The sequence below is a fragment of the Octodon degus genome, unplaced genomic scaffold, assembly GCF_000260255.1.
Source record: "Octodon degus isolate 3935 unplaced genomic scaffold, OctDeg1.0 scaffold00239, whole genome shotgun sequence".
NCBI lineage: Eukaryota > Metazoa > Chordata > Mammalia > Rodentia > Octodontidae > Octodon > Octodon degus.
The window spans coordinates 2,163,533-2,181,447 of NW_004524815.1; the positions used below are offsets into that span (position 1 = coordinate 2,163,533).

General features: G+C 40.1%; 1 protein-coding gene across 1 annotated transcript; it reads right to left on the reverse strand.

Annotated features, from left to right (window-relative positions):
- Positions 1 to 14,935: 14,935 nt before the first annotated feature.
- LOC101564955 (olfactory receptor 5B3-like) lies at positions 14,936 to 15,856 on the reverse strand. Its single transcript, XM_012512608.2, has one exon. It carries the CDS (start codon positions 15,851 to 15,853, stop codon positions 14,936 to 14,938), a length of 918 nt encoding a protein of 305 aa, XP_012368062.1. The 5' UTR covers positions 15,854 to 15,856.
- Between the last annotated feature and the right edge of the window lie 2,059 nt (positions 15,857 to 17,915).

Genomic DNA, 17,915 nt, shown 5'->3' on the forward strand with positions numbered 1-17,915 from the left:
AGAGACAGAGAGAGACAGAGATTGAGATTTCTGAGTCATGCCCTTACTTCTTCCATCTAGGCCCCACCTTCTATAATCCTGTTTAACTCTGAGGTGCCTAATGGATTATGAGATTATTGTCTTTATGATCTAATCCTTAATATTTCCTCACCAGCTTCCAAAGACTGATGAGCATTTCATTAGATAAGGTGCATCCTGTTCAGGCCCAAGAGTTCCCAAAGTCGCACAGTTCCAGCATTATTTAAAAGTCCAAGTGTAAAAGTTTTCTCTGAAATTCAAGGCAAATTCTTAGACATGCATTCCGATAAAAATCAGAAGAGGAAGTTACATATTCCCAACATACAATAGCACAACAGATATAAGATAAATATTTCCATTCCAAGTGGTAGAAATAAGAAAGCACCAGGAAGGTATCAAACCAAAGCTAGACCAAAATACAGTAGGACACACATTGTTCCACGTGCAGCACCTTGACTTGATGTGACCTCCCAGAGCCAGGGTAGCCTTCCCTCTGTGGCCCTGCTGATTCCAGCCTCATGGCTCTCCCCTGGCCCATCCCCGCCCCCGCCTCCAGCTTGCTTCGTCAGATGTTCCATATTCTTGACCTCTCTGACTTCCTTGGGTCTCCTCTGCAGTGCAGGCTTCACTCTCAGCTTTGTGCAGTGCCCTTGCTGTGCTCACAAGGACTCTGACCCTGTCAAGTGTAGTCAGGCCTCTCATGTTTTTCACTGAAATCTGGGGACAGTGTCCATTGCTCTGTAGCTCTTGCAATCTGCTTCCTCCACACCCAGGCTCAGGTGGACCACACCCAGCTGTGACGCCAAACTGACTGGTGGCCAGGCCCACACTGGCCATGGCTATGGTGGCTTCTAGTGGCAAACATGAGAGCACACTGCAGTAGGTGCCCCGTGAGCAGAGTACTGCATGAGCAGGGCACTGCAGGGCTCGCTTCTCCAAGCAAAGTCTTCCTGAGAAGTTCATACTTTGTATCCATGAGTTTGAGATGGTGGAGTCCAGCCAACCCCTTTGATGTCCTCAAAGCTACCTTCCTCTTGTCCATGTACAGAATACATTGCTTTTCAGTTAGTGGCACCAATCTCTTCAGCAGCTACATTTTGCCCCCCATTTTACACATCTCTTTTGATCAAACTGCAAGTTTTAAAAATTTCTCTGCTCTGCTTTTTTGCTTCATATTCTTACTGTGAACAGCAACTAGGAATAGCAATGACACAGTGTGAAGACCGTGCTGCTTTGAAATTTCCTCTGCTAAATTTATTTGCATGTCACATTCAAACTCAGCATTACCCAAAGCCTCAGAACATGGACACAATCCAAAATGCTTCCTAAAACGTCCCCCCAAAGACACACAGGTTGAAGACTTTGTTCCCAGACAGTGAGCTTTTGGAGTGGTTGCCTCATGAAGATTCTGTTTCATAAGTTGACTGACCCATTGATAAGGCCATAGTTTGGTGGCCCTGTCAGGAGGTGAGGGAAACTTGAGGTAGAGCCTCCAGCCTAATTCTAAATGGAGTCCTCATTCCCATCTGGCATCTCGTGGGCATGTTCTTTGCTGTCCGAATTCCTATCAGCATTCCGGTCTGCTAGGACCCCATGAGAGTTGTCCACTGAACTCTGCTCACGACATTCTGTGGCTTCTCTTGCCCACTGCTCTACACATTTCCAAGCTCTTCCTACAGACAAATTTTGAAAGCTCTGACCCTCATGATCAGATACACTCACAGCAGTGACCCTGCTCGTGTTTCCAATTTTCTATGCTATTTGACTTCCTGTCACTATCACAAAACACCTGGGACAAACACATGTAAAGCAGGGAAGGCTTATTTTGGCTCATAGTTCCAGAGGCGCTAGTCTATGGCCATCTGGTTCACCTGCTTGTGGACCTCTCACACGACAGAAATACCTTGGCAGGAAGACCTGATAGAGAAGTGCTCAGTGTATGGCAGTCAGAAAGCAGGGCAGTGATATAAAGAAAGAATGGGGTCAGTCCCTGCGGTCATGCTGTGCTCTAAACATTTCCTCTCAGCTCCACTTCCTGTTTCTGTCACCTCCCAGGAACACCATCTTGCTATTACCTCCATGATGGATTATTTATTTATTTGTGTGTGTGTGGCCAGCTCAGCCCACCAGGGGGCGGGGCTGGCTGGCATGTGGTGCTGGGGGATTGAACCGTGGTCTCTGTGCTTTGCTAAGCTTGTTCTAAGTAGGTGCTTTAGACCACTGAGCCATCTCACCAGCCCTCCATGATGGATTAATTGACCAGTGAAGTCAGAACCCTCAGGTACCATTGCTTCAGAAGCCCAGCTGTGGGAACCAAGAGCTTAGCACAGTGAGCCTTTTGAGGGACACTTCAGATGAGTGCCACAGCAATGCTGTAGGATGCAGGGTCGCAGTGAGGGAGGTGACGAATGAGCTTGGACTCCTTAGGTCTGCTGTGTGTCTAGTTCCGCTGTGGCATTTCAAATGGGACGTTGGCATTGAGTGCCTCCCCAGACAAATTTGGTAGGAATTGTGTTCTGACATGTGGGTTAAAGGTAATGCCTTTCTAATTTTAATTTTCTCTTCTCCCGAAAGAAGGCAATATAGTGATCAGATGCACTCCAATATTTTGTCAACCCTGGCCCCTATTTTTAAACTAAAGAAGATGGAATACCTTATTTTACTCAAGAATTAGATATTTCTGATTTTTCTAGGTAGGAATTTATAGCTACAAACCTCTCTCTGAAAATTGTGTTCACTGTATGATGCAGATTCAGACATGCATTGATTCCATTTCTTTTGATTTTAAGAATTTAAAATTTTCTTCCCTAATTTCTTCAGTGATCCATTGATTATTCAATACTGTATTATTCAATATGTATGTGTTTGTAGTTTCAGCAGTTTCTTTGTTTACTTGTTTCATTCCTTATTTATTCATTCATTCTTGTGGACCTGGGGGGAGGGCTGGCATGACATGTGGTACCAGGGATTGAACCACTGTCTCTGCTTTTGCCTTAGCTTGCCTAAGAAGGCACTTTAGACCATTGAACTATCTTGCCAGCCCTCATTCCATTTTTATCTGATAATAATTTCAATTTTTTGTATTTATGACATAAAATATAATCTATTTTGATCAAAGTTCCATGAGCTTCTGAGACCATGGTGTGTTCTGCAGCCATGGGAGAATACCTTTAGGTCCAGTAAATCTATTTGATTATTTATAATATAAGATAATTCTGATATTTCTCATCAAGTTTTTGTCTGAATGATATATTTGATGGTGAGATTGAAGTATTCACATCACCCGTCATTATTGTATTGAGACCCGTCTGTCCTTTTATGTCGTGCACTATTTACTTTATGAAATAAGGTGCACCAAAATTCACAACATATAAATTTATAGTCACATCTTCTTGATGGATGGTTCCTATTATCAGTATGTAGTGACCTTCTTTGTCTCTTCTGAGTTATTTCAGCTTTAAGTCTGATGTTTTTCTGTTCTCCTGTCAAGGAGTTTTCAATCAGTTCTGTCTTCTTTGCTTCCTTCTTTCTTTGCTTAAACCAGGCTGTGTTTTATAACTTCATGAAGTTCATATTTTAAAAAGAGAATTTGAGTTATCTAGTTCCCTATCTCTGGAGGAGATGCACATGTAAATTGAAAATATTAGAGCATGGTAACATAGTAACTCTGCTGTGTCAAAAAGGACAGTTATGTGACAAAATATGCATTTCACAATCTAAACTAGGCTGTTTTGGGGGATGGCATTATGGTACCATTTTAGGTTTGCTGCTCTTGTTGCCATGGCCTTTTTTGTAACTTTTTAGGTTAGACATCTTGAAATGCCACTCAATTATATTATTCCGTTTTATCATTTAATAACACATACCTTTGAGGTAGTATTATCTATTCTTATAGAGGAAGCCATGTGTGTGTGTGTGTGTGTGTGTGTGTGTGTGTGTGTGTGTAAATTAAAAGTTACAGAATCTATGGCATAGAATATGACTAACAAGGAGATCTTCAAAGATGCTTTTTACTATTTCTGAATCATAAGATCATACATATGGGTTTCTCTGAGGTTCTTAAAAGACATTTAAGATTTTTCTGGGCAGGAGACATAAGACTATGGAAGAAAAATAGCTTCTGTATGACTTTGCAACTAAGAGAATAAAGGAGAAGCTATATCTGATGGAGTAAAACTGTGTGTTCCAATTTAGCTATAAAATGACTCCCTTTATAAAAGTTCATGTAGGCCCTGCCCCCAGCTGGTCTGGTGAGTCTGGACACCCCTCCTCACCCTGAGGACTGCCAGAGAGATCTGGTAGGCCAGCCCGTGGCCCCCTAGCCTTCCCACCATGCTGCTTTTTCCACACAAAGAGATATTCTTACTAGTTCTATGAACGACTCCAATTATCATGCCAATAATTTCTTTTCTAGTTAGTGCAAAAATCTATTTTTATTGCTTGTAAGTGATAGATTTAGAAGTCCAGTTGACACATGAAGGACTAGTGGGATTGTTACAGGCAAGAAACTCATAGTAATTGGAGGAATCAAGGTGTATAAATCAGGGTTCTCCAGAAAACAATCAAAAGATGGATTACAAGAAACTGATGCTCACAGGGATGCAGAGCCTCTCAGGCAAATTACTGGGAGAGGTTCAATTTGTATCCAGGCTCTGTACCATATTTATCCATGTTCCAAAAATTTTCAAATTTTAAAAAGTATATGACTTACCCTTTAAAAGGCTGTATACAAACTGTTTGAGAGGTTGTAACTCTAAATAAGGAGTTCTTTTGACCCATTTTTCCTTCAGTCCTCAAATGTTTGATAAGAAGGATGTGATTACTACAGGGCAAAATACACAGATAGAAGATGTAACCAAGAGTTTTCTAAACTTGCCAAATTATTTTTTTCCAATTTATGATGATCATCTTCCTTCAACTCATTCATCTTTGCCTTTTTCCACTTGTTTTCTATCTACCGTCTCTTGTCCATAGAATCTTCTTGGTGTGTGTTTTCCTAGCATTACAAAATTGCAGAATTGGAAATGACTATTAAAGTTATCTCATCTACTCCATCCTGCCACTAATCAACATGATGCCAGAATCTGTTGCTAGAGGTAGCAAATGGTGGGTCCCCTTGGATCATGGCTGCAGCTGCCTGTTGTATGCTTCATGCATCAATGACGGTAAAATGGATCCTGGAATAAATTCCCTAGAGAAACCTTCTGAAGAAGGTAGCTGTCTTCCAAAATAGAGGTTTAGGCTTTTGAGCCTTGAGCTTGCAGTGGCTTGGGACTTGTTAACTTAAGTGATGTCCTTGAGGTATCTTTTTGAATTTAAGGGTCCAGTTGAAAGTATTTCATATCTTTATCAGTGGCACTAATTTTTATCAGAAAACGTACCTGTATTGGGCCCAATTTACATGTGGTTCTTTTGAGAGCAGAATTTAAGTTTTTCAAACTTGCTTTGCTCTTTGCTCCCAAAGCTCACTATAGACTTGGGCTAAGAACATCCAGCAATACCCATGTTGCATCTTGGTCTGAAACTTCCTCTGTCAGATCAATTAATTCATAACTCTTAAATTCAACCTTCTGTAAAGTCTAAGAACATTGACAAAATATGAGCAAGTTCTTTGTCAGAATATCTCTAGTACAATTGTTAATAGACTCAGGAAAGGTCCACTGACACCTCATGAGTTGTCCTTTACTGTCCTTCTTAGAAGAATCCTGGTCTTCTTCTGAGTTATGTGGAAAATGGAGAGACTCAGAAAGAAATATAGTTTGCCACTTTGTGTTGAAATGTCATAGAAGTAGTATCATTTCTAATGCTATTTTATTTTTTAAACCATTTTGTATTCTCTTTAAAAAGATTAGAGCATATTATGTGCGTGTACAAATAGGCCAAAATGTAGCCTGTTGTTTATAGAAGTAATATGCACAAACAACAAAAAAGTGGACAAAAGCATCCTACATTGCTATATTTTATGAAAGGGAGTTTTATTACTATTGCTATTCTCTTTACTTTTGTCCAACAGCACACTCTGGGTGTGGATGCTCTGTGGGCTGTTTTCCTTTTAGTCTATGTGTTTCTGGACCATAAGGAGCCTTATCTTGACCAGCTGGAGGCAACCTAAACTCTTTGGTAGCAAGGAAGTCAACCTTTCACAGCAACTATCTATGATGCAGGTGGAGGTAGAGGTAGATGGCATGCTTTCTGTGTGAGAAGAAGTGTAAAATGGACCTCTGATGAGTGTAAGTAGCATCCTGATAAGGATTGGCTAGATGTTTTCAAAATTGTTCTTTTCTTATGCATGGTCACCTAACAAGGCTTAATTTCTTAGCTTTATGCAGTTTGCTGTGACCATATGATTGTGTTCTTGTCCATGAACTACAAATAGAAGCCAAGTGTGCCGCTTCTGAATCTGTCCTGTGAGGATACCCACGTTGTCGTCTCTTCTTTTTCCTTTGTTGATAGGTATACAGATTTAGGCTACAAGGGGAGAAACCACTAAGTAGAAATAAACAAATTGGGTCACCGGATCTTTATATGCATTCACATTAAACAAATAATTGAACAACGTATGAGTAAGTAAAACCTCTATGGTCAAGACAGCAAGTGTTGAATTTTCTTATATAGAAGCTAATATTAAAAATACAGATAAAATCCTATGAGGAAATCTACCTGATGTTTGTAGAAGATGGAAGGTTACATAAATGGAAATATTGTCAAACTTATCTAGCACAATTTAACTATGAAAACCAACTCCCAGCTCCAAATATTAATAAGATGACTATCAGTGATAAGTGTGATTTTTTTATAAGTAGGATATAGGATATTACATAGTTGGCCTTTGAAGTGTTGGAATACATTTTTTTCTATATCTAGTTGTTGCTTATTTTCAATGACAGTCTGATCTGTGTAGTGAGACCCTGTAGACCCTGTACTAAATACACTTTAAAACAAGTTTTTCAAGTGCCTTTTCTCTATCTGTTGAGCTAATCATATGTCTTTTATTCTTCATTCTACTAACGTGATGCATCACATAATTGACTTGTGGATGTTGCATCTGTGTGATAAATCTACTCACTGGTTTTGTAAATCATCTGAATGAGGTGAGACTGACATTGGACACTTGGGAAGCTGCTGAAATAGTAGGACAGTAGATGAATCCATGACCCTCTCTTCCTACTGAGAGAGACTTGTGCACTGAGGCATTCTCAAGTATTGCTTGGTTATTACAACCTGAATGAGGGCATTATGTGTTTAAGATGAAATTTTGTTTGGTTGGATGAGGATGTTCTGCTTTTTATATTAGTCTGAGACACAGCAACTACTTAACTAGAGTATTCTCTGGGTAACTGAGCTATGGGAACTATTCTGGGTTTTCTTGGACTGGAAGAACTCATGTTAAAATTCATGGAATAGCCACCATCATCCATGTGCCCTCCATGTGAGGGAGGTCCCCTAGTTCCTCCTCTTCTTCCTCTAAGACCTCTGGGAGGTCCTCTGCTTCTGGGAGGTGGAGATGGTCCTTTCAAATAATAGTTTGGTGGCTTGTTCCACCTTGATGGCTTTTCCATCTAAGGACTTCCCATTCATGTCCCTGGTTGCACCCTTAGCATCTGCTGGGCTTTGAAAGGTAACAAAAGCAAATCCTCTTGATTTATTGATTTCTCGGCCTTTCATCAAGAGTGCTTCTACTATCCGTCCATATTTGAAACCATCCATACTGTTTCAAGGGCTTTCTTATTTGCTTCTGTATTAAACTCACCAATGAAGAGCTTTCCTGGGCAATCTACTTCAAACATTTTCCCCTGGTAAGTCTATGGAGGGGTGGCAATGACTTCAAGCTCCCACAAGCTCACTGACAGGGGCTGACCACACAACCCGGAACAAATGACAGCTACTGGTTACACAACTGAAAAGCCACTAGCACTACTGCACAAGAGCTGTTTATGGATTTTTTTGCTGTTTCTTTTGTCAGTAATTCCACAACCATATTGTTGATTCCACTTTGTCTTTGTCTTTCTTAAATTAAACTTTACTTTTTTGCTTCTTTGCTCTCTTTAAATATTTTAATATCTGAAAACCTTTTATTAATTTTATTGAGAAACAAATAGCATTGAGACAGTTTCAAAACAGGTTAGTAGGACAGTTACAATCATTAACACATTGTATATTGTTGTCTTCATAGTGGTTATTCATGGTACAAGACGCAGACGTGGCATCCTGTCCAAACACTATTTTAGTACAAATCTTTCTTCTCACTCAATTAAGAGAAAGTAGTTGCATATCTATCCTATTTTGAATATACAGATACAAAATGATCCTTCATTTATATCCTCTTTTTTGTTTAATTTTGTCAGAGATGGGTATTCCATTGTCATTTAAATATTGCAAGTGCATGAATTCAGCTAAGTAATCTAATATGGTCCAGTAGTCCATAATAGTAGTGGGTTATCTGTGGATTGGCAATGTCAGAAGTTGTTGACTTGAGCCTTTTACAGTTCAGCATAGACTCTTTAAAAAGCTAGGAATGGAAATCCCATTCAATCCAGCTATCCCCCTCCTGGGAATTTTCCCAGAAGAACTGAAAACATCATATCACAGTGACATATATGCATCTATGTTTAAAACATTTCAAAATACTTCAAATGTTTTAAAATTCTATCTTTTATAAGATGATTCTAAATTCGATTGTTTCCAGTCTAATACTCATCAAAAATTTTATAAAATATTTGTTAATGCATATTTTTACACTTTTCTCACTGTTTTCTTTTTCAGATTTTACATTGTTGGTTACAACCACTTATTTCTGTCTATTTTTCCTTTAATTTCCTGTGTTTCAGGGATCTTGTCCCCTAAATCTTGTTAATTCCAAAGTTCTGAATTTTCCCCCTATATTTTCTTCTAGAAGTTTCATACTTTTAGACCTTACATTTTAGTGTTTAATCCTTTTTGAGTTGATTTTTGTAACTTGTGAGACGGGGATTCAGTTTCGTTCATCTGAAGGTCCAATTTTTTGAGAATCATTTATTGAAACACTGTTTTTTTCCAACCCATGTTCTAGCATGTCTGTCCAAAATTAGTTAGTTGTGGATGTGTGGGTTGTGTTCTGGGGGCTAAAGTGGTAAAGGATCATTTTTTGGGGACTTCTTCATTTAAAACATTTTGGATCTCTATTTTAACCTTCTATAATCTAGATTTAGGATAAAACTTTTTTCTAAAGCAATCTGTAACTGACAGCAGCTTAACAAAGTGAATTTCCATAAATTGAAATTTTAAAAATATTTATGTTCACTCACTATCTGATCTCTCCAAAATTCATAAATTATTTATAGATGTCTTTGTTTAATAAGATTATAATTATTTACCTAATTATGTAAAAATTAGGTCAAAATCTAAAATAAACTTTGTTTTAACTTCCTAGTACCAAGGTTTCTAAAAGTCCAAACTGAGATTCTTTGTCAAAATTTCTTCCAAATCTCACAAGTTTAAAAAGAACTTCAGGAGAGAGAGAGAGAGAGATCTTGTTTGCTTTAGGCACTGGGCCAAGTCCCACCTACTCATATCTGGTCGATTTCCTAGCTTTTTGCTCCCAACATATTCCCCTTTTTCATTTTGTTTTGTCAGAGATGGGTATTCCACTGCATTTAGAGAAGCTATATTTGGAGAAATCTTCAAAGGACTTGAAACCAGTCTAAAGATTGTAGGTACTTGAATTCAGCTAAATAACCCAATATAATCCAATAGTCTATGGTAGGAGTGGGTTATCAGCAGAACTGGCAATTGTCAGAGGTTGTTGACTTGAGCCTTGTACAGCTCAACATATTAATATGGCTTTACTTTTTATACCTCATGGTTATACTTTTCTGCTGGATGGTTAAGGCCAAGTTAAAGCAAGACCTATATAACTAAAAATATAACTTTTGTATCTGACAAGGTCAGTCAAATCCCTGCAGGATTTACCATGGAACCCTGTACAGCAGTGTGTGTAGATCCTTCCTCAGTGTCAGCCATGCAGATGAGTCACAGCCATTGCTTGTCCAATGTGCTCTCTGTGAAAGCCTCAGAGAATGTTTTCTCTCCATGTGACTCTGCCCAGGCACACTCTATTGTTGGGTATTTTCCTCTGTGGTTCCATAATCTCCTAGATCAGAAAATCCTGTGTGCTTAAAGTTAGCTATCAGTTGCTAGACAACTTCGTGTCATGCGTTACTAACTTCACGAAAGTGTAAATAAAGGATCATTTTATTGTGAAGAAAAGAGAAAAAATATTATTTAGATAAGATATTCTGCATCTTGTCCTCTGAATAACTACTATGAAGACAACAATATGCAATGTTTTAACTATTGTAACTGTTCTACTAACCTGTTTTGAAACTTTCATTACTAGTTTATCTTTTTTTCTCATTAAAATGAATTAAAAAATTAAAAAGAGCTTCTTTAATTAATTCTTGTTAGAATTATCCAAATGAGCAAACCAAGTTTGATTTTAGTTGTCATAGATTGGCCTTACTTGGTTATGATTAATAAAACTGGGAATAATTGTAAAAATTATGTATCAAAAATGATAGTACCGCTGTTTACTATTTATGAGTTTTCTTGGTTTGCTTGTAAATTAGACTGGGTTCAGAAAACTAATTTTCTTTGATGTCTGTCTACAACTGTCCAATGAAGGATAGGCATTACTCCTTCTTCAAGCCATGCAAATTGACGCTAGACAACTAGATGTGGATTTGAAGAAACAAATCTCATACATAAGACTTCAGACACCATAGAGATTTCAGCAAACCACCAATGCCATAATCAGACATTCAACCTGTAAAACTGCTGACTCCCTGCTGTGGACAGTTTCCCCAAGATTGCTGGGGCAGAGCTCTGTACGATCACAACACTCTAATCCCTCTCAATGTCTACTTTTTCACTCAGTGGGATGACACTGTAATTCCACTTTCACAATGAATGACTGCTATGGGCAATTTGATGGCACTTTAGCTAGCAGATATTTTGGTCCAACTATTAGATAAACAACATCCCTGATACACTTTTCAGTACACTGTTCCCTTCAAATTCTGTGTTTTTTTCTTGTCTAAGTTCTATAGGAACAACAGTCTTAACAGAATAACGTTGGTCCAGCTCTTCCAAATGATAATCAATGCCCACAGAACTCATGCAGTTAAATTTAACAAATGAACTCTAGGTAGATGTAACTTGAGACAAAGTTGCTTCATTATGGGTGAGGAGGTTTTGACTCTGCTCTCAACTCAGCAACCAGTTCCTTTCAATGTGGGACCACACCAACCAGGACTGGTCCACATTAGCGTCATGAGATGATCAAAAGCTAAGTGCAGGTGGTGGATGAGCAGTACTTTCAGAGAAAGTTCTTTGACCAAAAAATAAAAAGAAGTGTGAAAGCTGGCAGATTCAAGCTGGGCTCATCCATCCCAAACCCTGGCAATATGGAGCTCAGGAGACAATGGAAGCAAGACTCTCCTGCACATCTTGGCTGAAACTGAAATGATACAGGCTTAACCACATCCACTGAAGTACAACTCATAAGAGCTAAATCTTGGAAGCAGCCTGTATGCCCACCTTCAGATGAATGATGCAGCAAATTTGGTACCAACAGTGGAGTATTACTCTGCTACAAAGAAAGATAAATTTGAATCATTTATAAGAAAACATACTAAATTTGAGACCATGAAAGTAGATGAACTAAATCAGATACATAAGTTTAAATACAGCATGATTTCTCTTGTATGAGAAACCCAAAGTATAATGAACTAAAACAAAATTAAAAAGGTTAATAGGAAACGGGGAGAGAAACCTTCACAAATGGGGAGGTGACCAAGAGGTGGAGAGAAAGTGGGGGAGGGAAAGGAGATGGAAGTAGTTGGGATGTGTTATGTATGTGCGCCGGCTCCCCACGATGAGTAACTGTAAGGTGCCGCAAACATGTGATAATAAAAATAAAAAATTAAAGAAATAACATGAGCACCTGCCATGACTGCTAATCGCACAGGGTCAGCTAGCAGCAAAGGCCGGGCAGCAATACAAGAGAATCCAGTCACCACCTACAGAAGAGCGTTGGGCTGGCCCCAAATCACAGGCCAATTCAGGGAAACAACATGCTATGTCTTTAGGATTGCAAATTTTACTTAGTAATCTCTGGTACCAAGAAACTTTCTTTCCCATGTAGATGTATCGCTTTCATTCTTCCCAGTGCAATACCAGGCTTTTCTTTGTTACCTGGACATACTCCAAAGCATTCCCCATGAATCTTTTCTCAGTTACTTTTCTTTCATTGCTGGGAAAAAAGACTCAAGAAGCAAAAATAAGGAAGGAAAGGTTTATGTAGCTCAGTTTATACTCGCCTGGCTCCAAGGCAGGGTGGCACATGGCAGAGGGCAGCAGATCAGGGAGGAGGAAAACAGCGACGAGCTAAGGGAGGAGCAGCAGCTGCTGCAGCTAGCGAGCCTCTCTCTTACACTGTGCACAGGACATCCGCCCCAGGGCGGGCGAAGCACCCACACCCAGAGTCCAAGCCCCGGACTGTGAGTTAATCAGAAACTTTGGAAGCCACCCCGTGACTGCATGAGGCTTTGGGGGGAACACCTAGATGCAAACCATAGCAAATGTGTCCTTAATTAAAATTTATTTTCTTGTCTTATTCACAAATAAATAAATAAATGTTCCTTTATCAGATATTTGTTTCTATGTCTTTCTCAAATGTTAATATTATAGTAATAGAGCCCACTTCGTAGACCATGATTATCTCTTGGGTTTTGAGTATTTATATAAATTACATAAATAATAATTATCTTGGACGGTTACAAGGTCCAAGAAATGTTGCATGGGTCTTTTTGGGTAGGTTATTATTCTGACTATCATGGAATTAGAGTGGATTATTCTGCCTTGTCTTTGAAATTTATCCTTTACATATAAGATAATTCTAAAGGAAATTATTATTTAAAGTAAGATTAGAAATGGTCCTAGTGGGAGAAACATCACCATAACAACCACAGTATCTGTGGAATACATATAGTACATTGAAAATACAGGCACAAGCATCTCAGCACATTCCAGCAGCATCTCACAACTTCTGAGATACATAGGCGTCTGATGACTAGGAGCAAAAGCAGACGTGGCTTTGCATCTTGTGGGTACAGTTTGTATGGTAATAGAGCTGTCTGTGGTTAGAAATTAAAACATAAAATTATGCACTAAATAAGCATACTGAATTTACATTTATTACCGATGGATATTTTCATGTTTATATTTTAAATGGTCATTTACAATCATTTAACTTAATCATGTAATTCATACACAAGAGTAATTTTCCAAATAGAACCACACATTAAACATTTACATAATCTCATAATTACATTCTCTTTTTGACTTACTAAATAATGCCTATTTAATGTATCACTGGCTCTTTAGTGAGATGTCAAATCAAAGTAAAGATTATGAGAGAATATTCAATTAGTGATGAGAGTTCCAAGAAATTATAGTGTCTAAAAGGGGGGACAACGGGCAAGCATGAATTGCAAATATGGATTATAAACATTTTAACAAAGCAGAAAAAGTGCTGTTCCCCTTGAAATGTCCCACATCTCTGTCTAGAAGGTTCGTATTACAAGTGACTTGCTACACCCAACAGTGGTTCACAGATTCATCGTAGTGCTACAGCGGGATCCAAAACTGAATTATTTTATTCATTCATTTAGCATAATTACTGAGACACTACGAAGAGACAGGCATCTATTTATGTGCCGAGCAGGATCAAACAGATGAAGTCACCATACTCATGAGGTTCAAATTCTAGTTTGAAGTGATAACCAGAGAGCACATAAATATACAACACGTGAGTGCTGGAAGGGATTATGAGGATTAACTTGGGGTGAAGGGGCACTGTGACTGGGAGAGACAGGTGCATTTCTGTGTAGGTGGCCAGGAAGTCAGAGATGATAAATTCACAGGGCTTAAGCGGAGACCTGACTGGATGAGGGAAACTTCCCCGACAGGAGGAGCTGCAGGCACAGGGGCCCTGAGGCAAGGACGTGCTTGGGTTTGTAAAAAATATCAAGGTCATTGTGAAGGGCATGGAGTAAAAGACAGGAGGAGGCCGAGAGATGGTGACACTCACCCGAATTCAGAACTAGGGGACATTAGCCATTGTGAAGTCCTTGCATTAAAAAAAAATACTGTGGTATATTATTTAACAGTGTTGTGACAGTCACATTAATATATTTTAAAATGACTTTATTTTTTCCTACACTTTTATTATACTATGGCTATTTGATCCTCTTGAGAAACATCAAGAGAAAATGTAGTTTCTCTAAAATGACTTGTCAAGCCAGAAACAGTACTTTGTTTAAGATGCATTTGCTCTATGTCTCTCAATAAAATATGCCAGCACTACAGTAATACTATTTTTTTTTTTTTTTTGTATTTTAGGGAAGGGTCTACAAGATGTTCAGAGTCTCACTACTAGATCAGACTCATAGTGAGCTGCCTGTTTACAGCCTCCCATGAGCTGGGATTACAGGCACACGCCACCACTCCCAGTCCCTGGGGGCAGGGCCAGCATAGCAGGCCCTGGGATCAAACCCCAGCCCCTGTGCCTGCTTGCAGGTGCTTTAATATGCTGAGCTATTTGCCTGGCCCTAGCTTGCTATTATTTAAAGCTGGGTTACTAATTTTTTCTCACATTAAAGCTGGGGAGAGCAGTGAAAATTCCATAAGAGCTGGAGTTATCACAATACCTGACTTCAAAATCTGCAGCAAAGTTTTAGCTACAAATGCAGCATGACCCTGGCATGAGAACATCAACACTAGACCCATGCTGCAAGATGAAAGACTAGAAGTGGAATGTGATGTAGGCCAAGTTTTGACAAAGTGGAAAAGAACATACACTGCACAAAGAATCAAGTCTTCAATGCACAGTCCTTCCAGCAACCTTCTTGAATGCGCTCTTGACCTCCTTGTTCCTGAGGCTGTAGACCACGGGGTTCAGCATGGGGATGACCATGGTGTAGAACACGGAGGCGATTTTGGCAATGTCCATGGAGTGGCTGGAGCTGGGCTGCAGGTACATGAAAATGGCAGTGCCATAGAAGATGGAGACGGCAGTGAGGTGGGAGGCGCAGGTGGAGAAGGCCTTCTGGTACCTTGCAGCAGAACGCATCTTCGAGATTGTAATGAATATGAATAAGTAGGACACCAAGATAACCAGGAGGGCAAAGAAGATGTTGAAGCTGGCCATGCAAACAAGGACCAGCTCATTGACATGCCTATCAGAGCAGGATAGAGCCATGACGGCCGGAACTTCACAGAAAAAATGATGGACCACATTAGACATGCAGAAGGAGAGACTGAATGTGTCACTTGTGATGACAGATGCAGTCAGGATGCCTCCAAAAGAGCAGCCTAAGGTTAGGCAGGCACATACTCTCGTGGTCATGGTGCTGGTGTAGTGCAGGGGCCTGCACACCGCTGCATAGCGGTCATAGGCCATGGAGGCCAGAAGATAATTTTCTACTGTGGCAAAGGCTCCAAAGCAGAATGCTTGAGTAGCACAGGCATTGTAGGAAATGGCCTTGTTTCCCGTAAGCAACCCAGCCATGACTGTGGGAGTGACAGCAGAAGAGTAACAGAAGTCCACCAGCGCCAGGAAGAAGTACATGGGGCTGTGCAGACGCGGGTCCAGGACGATCAGCAGGACCAAGCCCAGATTCCCAAGCGCAGTAATGGCGTAGATGACAGTGATCACAGTAAAGAGAAAGACTTGTAGCTCTGGGGCACTGGTGAGTCCCAAGAGGATGAACTCTGTCACTTCTGTCCTGTTCTTCATCGATGTTATTCTAGAATCAGGAGATGCCCTATAGTAAAGGAAAGTGCTTTAAACACAGTGGTGGCTGCAGCAAAATGCAAATGTCCCTATATAATGCACATTATCTTCTTATGCCAATTGTGTGTGTCTCACTGTTCTCATAAACAAAGAATGAGCTTAACAACCAAATTTAATACATTAGCTATCTATGGAGCTCCAGGCTTGAATGAGGGCTCTTTACTCAGCTTTGCTATAGTTTTAAATTTTTATGTATTTGTAAGCTGAGATTTAAAATATTCAGTACATTGCTCTACACAACAATTCTGGAATTAACAAAGCAATCAATTCAGTATTTCCTAGACTAGTAGATTCACAGTCTTCTATATAGTTTGCATGCCAGGAACTGCCCTAGACACATTACATCTATATCCCTTGATTTCCCAACAAATTTATGAAGCTGAGTAGTCATACTTTCATTTAGATTGTGAGGCATCAGAGGTTGAGTAATAACTATCCATATTTTCAGAAATATTACTTTCCAAACAAAGCTTTGGTACCAGACAGAATGGTACCAACTTTAATGATTTAAATTAGCCTTAAATCAAGTTGCGTTTAAATCTATATGCAATTATTCATTGTCCCCATTATTTTAAGCCAAGCATTTGGGTTTCCACAGTGAATGAACTGAGAGACCCGTGCACAGCAGACATGGTGAGATCCCGGGGGGCACTCAGTGCCCGGCTGACCATGGGCGACTTGATAGGAGGGTGCATCCCAGGTAAGAGCTGGGGCTCCGGGCACGGAACAGCGGCCTGTCAGCTCAGCATGTACCACCTAAGAAGCACCGGTCCTAGGAACTTTCCCAAGCCAGGTGTTCTTTGTCTATGAAATGAAGGTGGTAGCGACCCCACCTCAAGGTGTTACTGTAAAGACACAATGAGATGGGGAGTAAGAATGGCAAAATGCTGCAGGATCAGTCCCGCGCCGTAGGTGCTGCCCTGCTTTTCTCGTCAGGAGGATACGGAAGCCCTGCACCGTGGAGGGCGTGAGGCGAGCTCTGGCTCTTCCTCGGGCCACTGTGATGCGATACGCCCCTGCCCCAGGTACCCCACTTTCCATTCAGCACCTGGCCGTCTGACTGGTTGTGCTATCCACCGCAGGAGCACCACCCTCCTGTGTAGTTTCCTTCCTGAAGTACCTCTCTGAGCTATGGCTGCCAGGGTGCTCTTCCGTCCCTTCGCAATCATTCCGTGTTTGGATCACAGATATCAAAGGGTACAAGTTCACACTCTGTGGGTTACCTTTGGCTCACACATCGGTTTTAATTGACATATTTAAAATTTGAACATATCCGAGTCAGCAGGAGCATAGGACCAGTAGTTTAACTCTGTTTATTTTAATTTCTGGCCTTTGGAAACATGTCCATCCTGTACTCACTATGATTCCTCATCAATATCTTTTTTTTTTTTTTTGGCAGTACCAGGGATTGAACTCAGGACCCTGCGCTTGCCAGACAAGTGCTTATTCTACTAAGCCATCTCCCTGGGCCCCCTCATCAATATCTTTCTACTTCTTTTCAGCCTCACTTTACAAGTCTAGCCCCTGAGGATTTCATGTGTGTCCATCCTATCCTACAAAGCACTTCCAGCACATATAACCTTCCATAATCTATCACAGGAGATTTATATCTAAGCACATAGGTGACAGTGTGCTTGGGTATCTGTGTGCATATAGGTAATAATATTATTTTTCTTATTTACCATTAATTCAACTGTTAATTTGTGAAGCTAAATGGTATTCTAAAACTGCACAAGGAGCTTGAGGAAGATTCAAGATTCCATATTGAAACTCAATTTTATCCTAATCAAAATCTCTCTTTTTCAGCCACATCAGTGTGAGCATTCCTAGGTATGCCAGCAGTTATAAGGATTACGCGCAAAGTGCCGACGTGAATGAAGTTCAGGTTTTGCTGGCTCATTAGTAGTTTGAAGCTGTCTGCTCACTGCACATCAGTTGGGGCTTACTAGAGAAATGGGTGGAGCACGATCATACAAATGTCTAAGGAATTACAAGATCAGCTCAG